Genomic DNA, 13,221 nt, shown 5'->3' with positions numbered 1-13,221 from the left:
GACATTTTTAAAAAATTTTTTTACTTGGGAGTCACCTCTTATCAAGGCTTAAAGGCCACTTGAGGATAAGGGTTAATGAATGTAAAGTGGTGGTGAAATAATTGTTAATGGTGTAAATTGGGTAGAATTTGATTATTTAAGGGGACGGCTTAATAAGTATTTGTCTACATTGGATTTGAAGGTTACCATGTTGTATTTAACTGGGAAACAGGCCAGCAGAACAGTGCTCCGCATGCGGCAAGTTCTGGGTAAGAAGCTTTGCTCATGAAATCTGCGTTTAGATTTAAGCACATATTAAGAGTGGGAGAAATCGTTTATAGTGGTTGTAGCTCGTTGAGTGTTTTTAGTGAAAGTTTGGCAAAGGGGAAACCATGGATTGGAGCCCAATCAAGTTCTTGCCATGAAAATAACAATAGAGCAGAGAGAAGCTTGCAACATCTCTTCTGTGAGAAAAAGTTTGCAGGGAAGAGAAAAGGGCATCACCTATAAGGTTTCGAAGCTGGTTTTGAACTCTATCAAGGCTTGATAGGGCGCACCGAGCAGCTCCTGCCCAGATGTGTCAACAGTACTCCATTTTAGAGCTCACAGATAGAGGATTGGAATGGTAGTGATCCATTTTCAATGCATTAAAATTAACCAGCCACCTTTTTCTCCATTGCACCACGTTCTCAAGATCAGAAGAGAGAGAATCGGAAAGATCTTGGTCATTGCTGGCCCTTTAAAGTGTTGTCATAAATTATGGTGTCGTCTGCATAAATGTCTACGAATGACCTAAGAATGTGATTTGGGAGATCATTGATGAAAATCAGGAAGAGAGTTTTGCCCAGAATGGAATCTTGAGGGACTCTAGCATTAATGCGATGAGTTTCTTATTTCTGCCCATCAATAACTACTCTTATAAGCTTATCAGAGAGAAAGTATTTAATGATTAAGTGGAAATTCACGTTATTCCATAGTTGGCAATCTTGTGAAGTAGATCTTTATGCCATACTCTATCAAAAGCCTGTCCAGATATGTCAAGAGCTATTGCTCTAGAAACGAAGCCCCTGTTGAGATATTCACTAATCCTGTGTGATATTACAGGTAGTACATCAGCTGTAGATCTCGCAGAAGAGAAACCATATTACATGTCGATGAGAAAGTTATTGTTGCTGAGGTGGTTGACCACTTCTCTGTTTATCACAGATTCCAGCAACTTACTCATGATGCACAGGAGACTGATTGGTCTGTATTGCGAGGGAGATAATCGATCCGTGGAATTTTTAAATACGGGGCAGACTGATGAAGTTTTCCAGAGTGTTGGAAAGCACTTCTCCTCAAGGCAACGTTTAAACAGCTTTGTAAGTATAGGAGCTAGTTCCGGTTGAAGCTTTTTGAGCACTATAACTGGAATGCCATTGAAGCCAGTTGTTTACTAAAATCAAGGTTTTTGATAAGCTTGCCAACATCATGCACAGATATTTGTATGTCACTTACTGTGTCTTTAGTCAGAGGAGGAAATCTGGGGTGTAGGTGACCCTGATCGGATAGTGTAGAATTAGCTGCAATGTTCTTGGCAAAGAGTTTTGCGTTGTTAAATGCTGACGAAATTACTTCAGGTCCATTGATGATAGAGGACACGTTTCTGTTCAGGAACCTGTTTATTAATTTAAATTTTAAATAAGAATCCATTAATACATTTACTAAATAATGAATAAAAATTTAAAAAAAGTAAAATTTAAAAAACTTATATAAAAAATTATTCAGAAAAATATTTATTGAAAAAAAAAAAATATATATATTCATGGGTGTTTCATTTTACTTTAGTCGAGTTCTCAGAAATCAAGAGACCCCTTTCCTGAGGCTAACACTTAATCTTTACATGAGATTTGTAGATTTTTGAATATTCCAGTAAAGTTCTCCTTTACCAATCAAACCCTAAGTTAGTAAAGAAATTGCAAACATAATTTTCCTCTCCGCAATTGACTGTATAAATATGTTATAGTATATCTTGTGGTCTATAGTCTATACCAGATTCCAGGACAAGAATTCATCTAGTCTTCTTTTTTTTTTTTTTTTATTTTTTTATTACATTTTCACCCCAAACAAGGCACATTGCCACTTTGGTGTAGGGGGCTACTATCAGGGGAAACATCTACTGGGGTACTATGTAGGGATTAGGGCAGCGAGATGTTGGTTCACGTTGCACTTGAACTTATGCATGTCAGTACAGTTGGGGAAGCAGTGACCTGGAATGGAATTCCAAAGTCTAGCAGTTCTGGGGAAGAAACTACTGGAGTAGAAAGATCTTTTACATCTAGGGATCTCTACAGTGTGGGGGTGGGATTTTGCAGCTTGTCGGGTCTGTCGAGGGTGTTCACGTCGTGGGGGCACAAGTGCTTGCAGTTCTTCAGAGCATTCACCATTATAATACTTGTAGAACAGGCAGAGGGATGCAACGTTTCGATGATGGGACAGAGGCTGAAGTTTAGATGCCAGTTTAGGGCCTATCAGATTTGCGACTCTCTTTTGAACCCTGTCAAGGAGCGAGAGACTAGTAGCCGATGCGCCGGCCCAAATATGACAGCAATACTCCATACATGGGCGAATAGTGGCCTTATAGAGGTACAGGATACTTTCGGGTGTTAGAAGTTTTCTAGCACGGTAGAGAGAGCCCACCTTCCTTGCAGCGACCCTGGCAATGCCCTCGATGTAATTGTTCCAACTCATGTTTCCTGTGAACGTTAGGCCAAGGAGCTTGAGAGACGTACTCTCAGATAAAGAGTCGTTGGCCATTGCTATAGGTGGTAGAGAAGGTTTCTTGTAATTATTGAATGAAACCAGTTTTGTCTTGGTGGCATTGAACGTTACCATCCATTTTTGTCCCCATTCCACTACTGATTGGAGGTCATCCTCTAGTGTTTCTGCCATTACTTTAGATATATGTTCATTTGTTTTCCTGTCGTGCCTGCTATAGAGTGTGGTGTCATCAGCATATATACCCATCTCAGAGGCAATTTTGTTGGGGAGGTCATTTATGAATATCAGGAACAGCAGAGGTCCAAGGATAGATCCCTGGGGCACTCCCGCATTTATATCATATTGTTTAGATGTACGACCGTCGAGGACAACCTGGATTTTTCTCTTATCTAAGAAGGATTTAATTATGTTAAGTATTCTACCAGTGATACCGTAAGATCTAATCTTCCTGAGGAGACCCTCATGCCATACCCTGTCAAAAGCCTTAGATATATCTAGAGCTACCGCTCTGCCCTCTCCCGCTTTGTCCAGTGAATGGTATATACGTTCAGAGATTACAGTGAGGATGTCTGCCATGGAACGGGCTTGTCTAAATCCATATTGATGGTCGGTCAGAAGTTTAGCATCTGTAAGGTGCTGGACTAGAGCATGGTTAATTAAGGTCTCAAATATTTTGGCAAAAAGTGGGAGGAGGCTAATAGGGCGATAATTTAATGGGTCAGTTCTTTCGCCAGAATTCTTGAATACTGGTACTACAGAAGCAGTTTTCCAACAGCTCGGAAAGCAAGATTCATTAAGGCATTTGTTGTAGAGTTTGGAGAGAACTGGAGCTACTTCGGTTGAGCACTTTTTTAATAGCACAGCTGGGATGAGGTCGGGTCCACATGCTTTGGAAGTGTCAAGGTTTTTTATGATAGCATGCACCTGAGCAGGGGTGATTTTCAGATCGTCTAGCGTGGCGTCTGTCCGCATAGGAAATTGAGGTAGGGGGTGGTTTAGAGGGTCCAGTGTGGAGCTTGAGGCAAATCGACTGGCAAGCATGTTAGCCTTCTCGGTTGCTGAGCAAAGAACCTCGTGATTGTTAGTTAGTGGGGGAATTGTTGATTGCCCATTATTTACTACACTGTTGTAGATTTTCCAGAAGTCACGAGTTCCTAGTTTTTGTGCGTCGATGCGTTTTTTAGTGGTTTCCGTAAATTCCCTCTTAGCTGTCGCTATTTCTTTCTTAACGTTACTTCTAGCTTCTATGTACTTCTGTCTGTTTGAACTGGACTTATGTCGGTTAAACCTGCGGAATGCATGCTGCCTTTGAGCAATGGCAGTTGCGCAAGTCGAAGTAAACCATTGGGGAGAGTGGGGCTTGCTATAGAATTTCCGCATGGGAACATGCGCTTCGATTGCAGTTTTGAACCATTCAGTGGTCTCGGTTGCACACTGTTCAGCAGGAAGAGAAAAAATATTTCCCCATGGGGCGTCTCTGATAAGATCTCTGATAGCTTCCCAGTCAGCCTTTTTATAATATCTCGTTGTTTTGAGCACTAGTGAATTATCCAACTTCATGTTGTTATTTGAGGCAGCACTACTTGGAAATAATGCATCATTCCTCATAAAAGCCAGTGTAGGTTTGCCGTAGCAAGATCTTATTTGGGTTGTAAATACTATGAGATTTTGAATATTTAGTCAAGGTTTACTTTCACGGAAAGTATACTCATGCCACGTTGTCTTGACCAAACCCTTGTATAGATAGACCTTAGACACTCGAGAATAGTGTCTAGTCCGCATAAAGAAAACAACACTACAACTTTAATTTAAAACTTTTATTGAAAAAATCAATTCAGGTAACTTGATTACATAGTAGAGCTGACATCTATTCAATGTAGCCTCCTTCAGCCTCACTCACAGTTTCAACACAAGTCCAAAACTGGGAGCATGCCTTTTCTGCAAGTATCTGCGAGAGCTCAACGAATACTTGACAGATGGCAACGATCAGGCTGGCTTTGGTGTTGTGGGAGGTCATGTTGGTGATGTTCTTGACATATGACCAAACAAAATAGTCAAGCGGGTTCAAGTCAGGGGAGGAGGGAAGGCCCAGTGAGAGAAGGGTACAAAGTCGTAGCACTCCTTCTGAAGCCAAGCTTGGATATCTTTGTACTTATGGGCTGGTGCTGAGTCCTTTTGCCACACCCTGAGTCTGCCAGCAGCCACCTGATTATGCTAGGAGATCACCACACTCTTCAGCACATCCAAATAAACTTTGATGTTGACTTTCAAGCCGATGTGCAATGGTATATGGTCCTCACTTGAAACCACACCAAACACCATAACCATGGGTCATCCGATGTGTTGAGCTGTGCTGTCAAGCGTTGAACTGTTTGGATCTGCATTTTGAGGGTGCTGGCAATGGTCCTGTTGTCATAACTTGAATTGGTAGAGAGCATGAGTTTTACAGCCGTGTACCTATTTACAATGCCTCCCCACAGGACAGAGTTAGATACCAAGGTCGTTTTTTAACGTGGAGAAAAGGTACAAAAATAAAAATTGTCTCAGTCGGGAAGGATTTCTCCTCCACTGAAAGAGAACGAGAAATGGAAGTGCCACATCTGAAGAACAGATACTACACTTTGATCTTGGCCAAATCTCTGGTCTTGCTTGTTGAACATTGTGTCACTTTCAGACATGATAAAAGGCTCCTATTTCTCTTGGGATTTGTACACAACTGGCCAACTAGTAGATGGTCTGCAACAAAAAAAAGAAAACCGGTTTTCATCAAACGGAAATGGAGTCATATCATCTTTTCTAGGGCGACAGTTTTATCATTCCAACTTATATATATGTAATTCAATATTAACATACACATATTTAAATTTTAAAGTGGATGAAACGTTAATGTAAGAATGTTTCAAGTTAAAAATGTATAGTTTTATTAATTATCAAAAATAAATTTATTACATGATGCAATAAAATAAACAAAAATAATATAATTATGAAAAAAAAACGTATAAATTATTATAAACAATATTTTTTTTTCTCCCTATTATATCTTATATTATACTAGCAGGCCGCCCGGCATTACCCGGTCGTAAAATATGCATAGATATTATATTTTAATTCATATAGAAACTGAGACACATGCATGTGAGTAATAAGTTTTTTTTTAAACAATTCATTTCTTGTAAATAAAATGAAAAAAAAAAAGAAGAAAATACCTGGGTTGAAATCGAAACCAAAACCTAAAGTAAAGTAGGATAGCCATTAAGTCAGGTTGACACGATCTTTAAAAAGTGTTTTCAAACCTAGAAATGACATATGAACCATTCACAAATGCGCATTTGTGAAACAGCTAACAGATAAAAATTTGACAACCCCCACGTAACAGTTTTTCAATTTTGACCACTTAGCAGCCCCGTTTCTCAGATGAAAACTGCTTAAAGTTTTCCACATGTCTGATTATCCTATATACTAAATTTCAAGTTTGTATATTAAAAATCCATTGAGTATATAGGTTGAGAAGTGTCCTCTTTCTCACACACTCACACATTCTCACTTTTATAGATACACTGGACTCCCCGCAACCTGTTGGGTCAGTATATTTTATGGCTAGCTATGGAATAGTGAATATTAATTATGGCAATAATATGCGCGCTTGTGCATGCAACAATGGCCACCACTTTTAACCTAAAGAATCACATTGTGTAATATCTGATAAACTACTTATTTGTGAAAAATTTAAATGCGATATTCGTTTTCAGCATACCTGAAAACCTATAAAAATCGTCATTTTAAAGGAAAATGTTAAGCTGGAAACCAAGTAGAAATTTGGCAAAACTTGTATTTTTATATTTGCTTAAAAAAATTATATACGGTATTAAAATTTGTCTGACGTCACTTCCGCCGAATGGCTTTGTAAACAAAGAAGTGCGACTCTTAACGAAAAGACTTACCACAAATCAACGACTATAACTTTTGCCGGCGCTGTTGCATATGTCGTCACTGATCTAAGGGAGATAACTCTATTTTATTATTATCATACAGTGATCACCCATTTTTTTGGCTACTTTTGCTCCCTATTTTGTATGATTGTTTTTGTCTTTATTCCTGTGAAAAACTTATTTTTATTTAAAAGAAAAAAAAGTTGATAGTTGGGTTTGACAATGAATTCTCTGGAAAAGTATGCAATGCAAATTGCAGTGTGAATTAATATTTATTAAACAAATTTGTCAAAAGTTTTTAGTATGATTCTTTAATTAAAAACCTTTTACTAATCTTTTTTTATTTAGTTATTTTTTGTCATATTTTTTTTTTTTTTTAGAACAGTTTGAACTTTTTTCATTTAGTTTTATTTAGAATTATTTTGATTTTTTTCATTAAAAGAAACAAACAATTTTGTTAACGTTTTTGTAATGTTAAATGTTTAGCATCTCAAATTAAATGTCTTGCATTTGTTTTTAGTGTTTCAAACTGTTGTATGAAAAACTGAATTAAAGAAGTTTTAAACTGTTAAAAAATGAAAATTTTTTAAAATTAATTAAAGAATCATTTTTTTTTAATTTAAGAATCATACTCCAAACTTTTATGGCATTTCTTTAAGAGTCTTGGATTGGATTCCAGTTGTTTCTTTTAAATAAAAATTGTTTGAAAACGATTCCAACTTGCAATGAAAGTTTATAACATTAGGTAAAAGTGAAATACCATCTAAAAATCAAGTTCTAAAAGGAAAAAATTTAGTTGGTCCTCTGGAGCATTTCTACCTAATGTTATAAACATTAAAACACATTAAAAAACAGTAACGCTGTAATTTTTTTTTTTTAATGAAAAATCAAAATCATCTTTAAGTTTTTTTTCTGGAACTTTCATTGGAAGATGGATTCCACCCAAGGTATCAAAACAAAAGTTTTACAGAAGTAATTTTTACTTTTTTATTTAATAAAAAAAAGTACATTACATTCTGTTTTCCAATGTGTTCATTTTAACTTTATGAAATAATTTTTTCATAAGATATGATTGTTTCTATTGAAAAAATTTTTTTTTTGACTTTCAAACAATGTCGTTAACTCCTATTCAAATGTACGCGTTAACCATGTGATGTACGTCAGTCAGATTTGATACAAGATTGGACGTTCAACTTTGTTTTAGAGCAATCGCTCATGAACTTAACCACCACCAAAAAGAGAAAAAAACATGTATTACATATTAGGATTCAGGTGGATTTCACTGAAAGTCTCAGACAAAAAGAAAAAATGATTTTCATTTTCCATTTAATAAAAAAACATTACAGTATTACTCGGTTTTCCAACTTTTTCATTTTAACTTCATGAAATAATTTTGTGATGTGGCTTGCTTGTTATTTAATTTATTTTTTTGACTATTTTTTCTTTTTTTTTTTCTTTTTCAGGACGAGTTAAATTTAAATGATGTTCCTTTGGAAGGAGATATCACGGTTCCAAAATCTTTTGAATCTGAAGAAGAAGATGTCATGTCTACGTTGGATGAGCCTGTCAAAGACACAATTGTAAGATTCATTTTGAATTTATTTTCTATCAAGAAATACAAATCCCCTCTTACACCCTCTGAGAAATCAGTATCTGCATATTTATATCATTGTTAAAAAACTCTTGTATCTTATGATGCAAGGTGTGTTTGTTCAAGATGTCAGGATCAAACAGTTTGATTATCCTTGATTTTTACAAACGACTCCTGTCAATCGCATGCTGAAAAACGTTTTTTTCAAAAAAATAATCTCATATATATATTACATGGGAGTCACTACTAATCAAGGCCTAAAGGCCACTTGAGGATAAGGATTAATGCATGTATCGTCGTCACTGAGACAACAGCATATTAATAGTTAGTGGTGGAAATGAGGTAGAAATAGATTATTTGGTGGGTGGGGGGGGTCTCAACAAGAACTTGTTTACATTGAACTTGAAGATGACCATATTGTAGTCAGCTGGAAAGCAGGTCAGTGGAATGGTTCCACAAGCGAGCAGTTTTAGGAAAGAACCTTTGTTCATGGAATTTGCATTTAGATTTAGGCACAGAAAGAGAGGGGAGGGGAAACTGTTGGTGGTTGTTGCACCTATTTACAATGCCTCCCCCACGGGACAGAGTTAGACACCAGGGTCGTTTTTTTACGTGGAGAAAAGGTACAAAAATAAAAATTGTCTCAGTCGTGAAGGATTTCTCCTCCACTGAAAGAGAACAAGAAATGGAAGTGCAGCATCTGAAGAACAGATACTACACTTTGATCTTGTTGTAGCTAGACAAATGTTTTTTGTGAAAGTTTGGCAAGGAGGGGGGGGGCATAGACTGAAACTCAAACAAACACTTACCAGATACATATATATCTATAGTTTAAGGAAGTATTTTATAAAAAAAGATAAAATAAAGAAAATGCAGTTTGAATTCCTGGGGATACTAAATTAAACGTATCCCAGACTTGGCACATGCATAAGCCAACTTACTAGTAGAAAATTTACAATTACAAAAGGAAATTTAATGATATAACAGTGAAAAAATACAAACAAGAAACTTTAGCTTTAATTGTTAAATATAAAATGAGGATTATCAGCTTTTTACCATGTAACTGTTTTAGAGATTTAAAAACAGAACAGGCGTTAAATTAATAACTCTTCGATAAAAAAAATACCATTTTCTCAATAACAAAAAAAAGGTAATCACAATCCAGTTAGTATTTTACTAATATATAAATTTAAAAAAATTAACATTATGTAATAACCACAGCAATAAGCACCAATGGTTGGCATGTGCCTTCTGGAAAGAAGTGCTGGCTTTCGAACCCAAAACCCGTCCTATATGAAAAATAAGGAGATAAATGCAAATTTAGGTGCTATTTTGGTTTGAAGTGACAGTATAAAAAGACATTTGTTTTTGCTCCACAGCAGTGACATCTATCTCCTCCATGTGAGATTGCTACAAGTTGGGAAGAGAACGAGAAGAGAATTACAATGGTGGTGGCATACAACATAATTCATGTTGACCCACCGGTTCCTGTAAGATCACCAAAGTTAAGCAAAGTTGAGCCTGGTCACTACTAAAATGAGTGACTATTTGGGAATTCCAGGTGCTGTATGTGCTCTCCGCTTATCTCGGCATTGTTTCCAGTCGTCTTGCACATTTCCTTGCCATTGGACTCGAGCAGTGCTGATTCCGAAGAGGTTAGGGATTGTGCAACCCTTGCTTTATAATTACACATGCAACTACCTTTACAAAGGTATCCATTGTCTCTTGAGACTAAATGGAGGCATTGCAAATGGAGACGAGAGAGAAGGAACAGAATGCTGATTATTAAGATGGATCATGAACCTGACCCCCTTTTTTTTTTTTCTATCACTGTTTTGAGAATAAAACGTTTTGTCGAACGCAAACAAGACTTGTACGTCAAACGAATTTAGGTGACTAAAATAGGGATTATTATAACATAATAAGTATAATAATATTGTTAAAACATTCTTAAGAACTATTCTGTGATAAATTCTATATGGATAAAGATGTATATAAAAAATAAGCTTAATTACCTTTGACACCAGATAGACAAATAGGTAAGAGAAAGGAAATCTAGCCATACAAATCTAAAAACTATATGTATCTCGCTCTCTCATATATATATATATACCAGATTAAAGGTATTCAGGACTGATAGCTAATGAATTTAACGAGGTAAGAGTGCTGAATAAAAGAAGAGCAAGATATATTTTTTATTAATATAAACAAATTTACATGGTTGCGACACTGGACATGCTACTGTTTCAGACAAATGATCGGTTAAAACCAAAAGTCCTTGTTAGGCGACTTAATAAATGGTTGCTTTCCACAAAAGAAACCAATCCTCAAAGTATTAATGCTGAAGTCCCTCAAGTGTTTATTCTGGGCCTAACTCTCTTCCTGATCTACGTTAATGATCTTCCAGATCACATCCTAAGATCATTCATAGACATTTATGCTGACGACACTATCATCTATAGCAACACTTCAAAGGCCGTAAATGACCAAGTTCTCTCTGATTCTCTCTCCTCTGATCTTAATCATGTGGTGTAATGGGGAAAGCGGTGGTTGGTTAATTTTATGCATCTAAAACCAAGCTTCTATCTTTCCATCATCAATGCTCTGATCCGCGTCTGACATCAATTGAAATGAATGGCTCTTGTCTTGGAAGGCTCCATGTTCTGAAAAGCTTCTGGGTTTGACTTTTACTCCTGATCTGAAATGGAACACATACATCAAATCCATTGCCAAGTCTGCTGGAAAAATGGTGGGATCATTCCACCACTCCAGTAGATATCTCACTGCTAATGCAATTCTCTACCTGTATAAGAGTTGAGTACGTCCAAGGATGGAGTACTGTTACCACATCTGGGCAGGAGCTGCTAAAAGCAGCTTATCCTTCCTTGACAGAGTTCAAAATAGACTTCGTAGCCTAGTGGGGGATGCCCTTTTCTCTTACCTGCAACCTCTTTCCCACAGAACAGACGTTGCAAGCCTATCTCTGCTTTATCCTTATTTCCATGGCAACTGCTCGTCTGAGCTCCAATCTATGGTACCCTTGCTCTAACTTTCACGAAAAACACTTGTCTAGCTTAAACCAATATCAATAATTTTCCCCACTCTTTATCTGTGCCTAAACCTAAACATAGATTCCATGAATGAAGCTTCTTTATTAGAAATGTACACCTGTGGAACCTTGTTCCGTTTTCCTGCTTTCCAACTAACTACAAAATAGTCATTCTCAAGTCCAACGTGAAAAGTTCTTGATGAGTCATCCCTTTGAGTAATCCAATTTACCAAATTTCCACTACTAACGATTACTATAATATTTTCCGACTGACTACTGTATACCATTAACCTTTATCCTCGAGTGGCCTCCGGGCCTTAATAAGTGGCGACTCCTTTGTAAAAAACAAAAAAAAAAAATGTGGAGCTTAGATACAAGAGGGAAAGATATCGACAATAGAAAAATATATACTGTTGCATGTAGATGTATTCATCAATTTGATAACAGCGACACCTTTTATTGTATTCCCTTATTTTAAATTGATTAATAAATCTATATGTAACAGTATATATTTTTCTATCGTCAATATCTTTCCCTCTTTTTATATATATACTAGCATGGGTGCCCGGCGTTGCCCGGGTGTTTGGAGGTGTATGCTGAGCAAAAAAAAAAAAACAGTCAATTTTTTTAAACTTTGACCTCTATTATGACCCCTTAACATTTATTGTTTTGTGCTCAAACTAAGTTATTAAGTTAGATCCATGTCCAAGGAACCTATATCTAAAATTTCAAGTGTGTAGACCCAAAATTGTCGGAGGAGTTTGGGAGAGTTCTCAAAGGTCAAATCGTTGAACTTTGACCCCTTAACTGCCAAATTTATGGCCGAAAACCGATCACAAAGATTTTCCCAAATCTCAGTACCCTGTATATTAAATTTCGAGTCTGTAGACTAAAAATTGACAGTTATTGCATAGGGAAATGTACACAGACACACACATGTTCACTTTTATTTATTTATATATATATATATATATATATATATATTAACTGTAATCTACCCGGTGTATTTTAGAAGTTTTCTTTCATTTTTGTTTCACCCTCTTTTACCTTTTTTCTTAATTGTATGAAGATGTTTAAATTATTGGAATTTGGTCTGGAGGTGAGGGGTAAATTCTTGTTAAATTGTTATTGAAAAATGACCCCCCCCCCCCCCCGTGTTAAAAAGTCACATCTTTCTTTTCTAACAATTCCTCGAAGTTGCGTTGGTTTCAGTGTCATAAATTCTCGAATTAAATAATGAACGAATCTATTGATAAAATGGAGTTTTTGACCTCCAACAATAATGCGTTATAGAAAAGTACCAAAAAGTGTTGTTTTCCTAATTTTATTTAAATAAAATGTTGTTTATTTAAAATTTAATTTAAAAAAAAGTTATTTAAAAATTTTTGTTATTTGTGTTAAAAGGACATTAAATGCAAAAGATCTAACTTTGTTAGACTAAATGAAATAAACATACGTTGAAGAGCCAACTTGGGATCCTGAAAGCGTTTGAAAGTTATGGTTAAGTAGTTATTGAGTTTGACGTCTAATAAGTATAAACACTCTTTTAGAAAACATGAATACTTATTACAATTAATGAAACACTGAGATAACAATTTTAAATTATTTTCTGATTAGCCAACAAAAACAACCAATGAAAACGTTATGGCGCTTTTGCATAATTCGCCATTTCTCTAAGAGGGATAACTCTGTTTTAAGAGAAAAAAACAAAAATGTCGGATGTTGAAACCAAGCAACGTTGAGAAATTATAAGAAAAGAAAGCTGAGACTATTTTTTTTTTTTCATAAATGTTCACCCTAAAAACAAAGAATGAAAAGATTACAAGAGAAAAAGAAGTTGCAACAATTTAAAAAAAAAATCACATAGTTTGATTTTAATAACACAAAAATATAGTCTTTATCATTACTAAAAA

General features: G+C 35.8%; 1 protein-coding gene across 2 annotated transcripts in view; it reads left to right on the top strand.

Annotated features, from left to right (window-relative positions):
- LOC145256367 (protein YIPF6-like) overlaps positions 1-13,221 on the top strand; it is a 53,151-nt gene that overhangs the window by 14,167 nt on the left and 25,763 nt on the right. For both annotated transcript variants that reach the window (XM_080115192.1, XM_080115191.1), the window contains one exon: positions 8,132-8,248. In XM_080115192.1, coding sequence (XP_079971318.1) covers positions 8,132-8,248 — 117 coding nt within the window. The remainder of the gene's footprint in view (positions 1-8,131; positions 8,249-13,221) is intronic.

This window comes from Euprymna scolopes, chromosome 32, assembly GCF_053919585.1.
Source record: "Euprymna scolopes isolate OS-2025 chromosome 32, ASM5391958v1, whole genome shotgun sequence".
Taxonomy (NCBI): Eukaryota; Metazoa; Mollusca; class Cephalopoda; order Sepiida; family Sepiolidae; genus Euprymna; species Euprymna scolopes.
The sequence above is the reverse complement of the archived record's forward strand: the minus strand, read 5'-3'. Positions and strand labels throughout refer to the sequence as shown.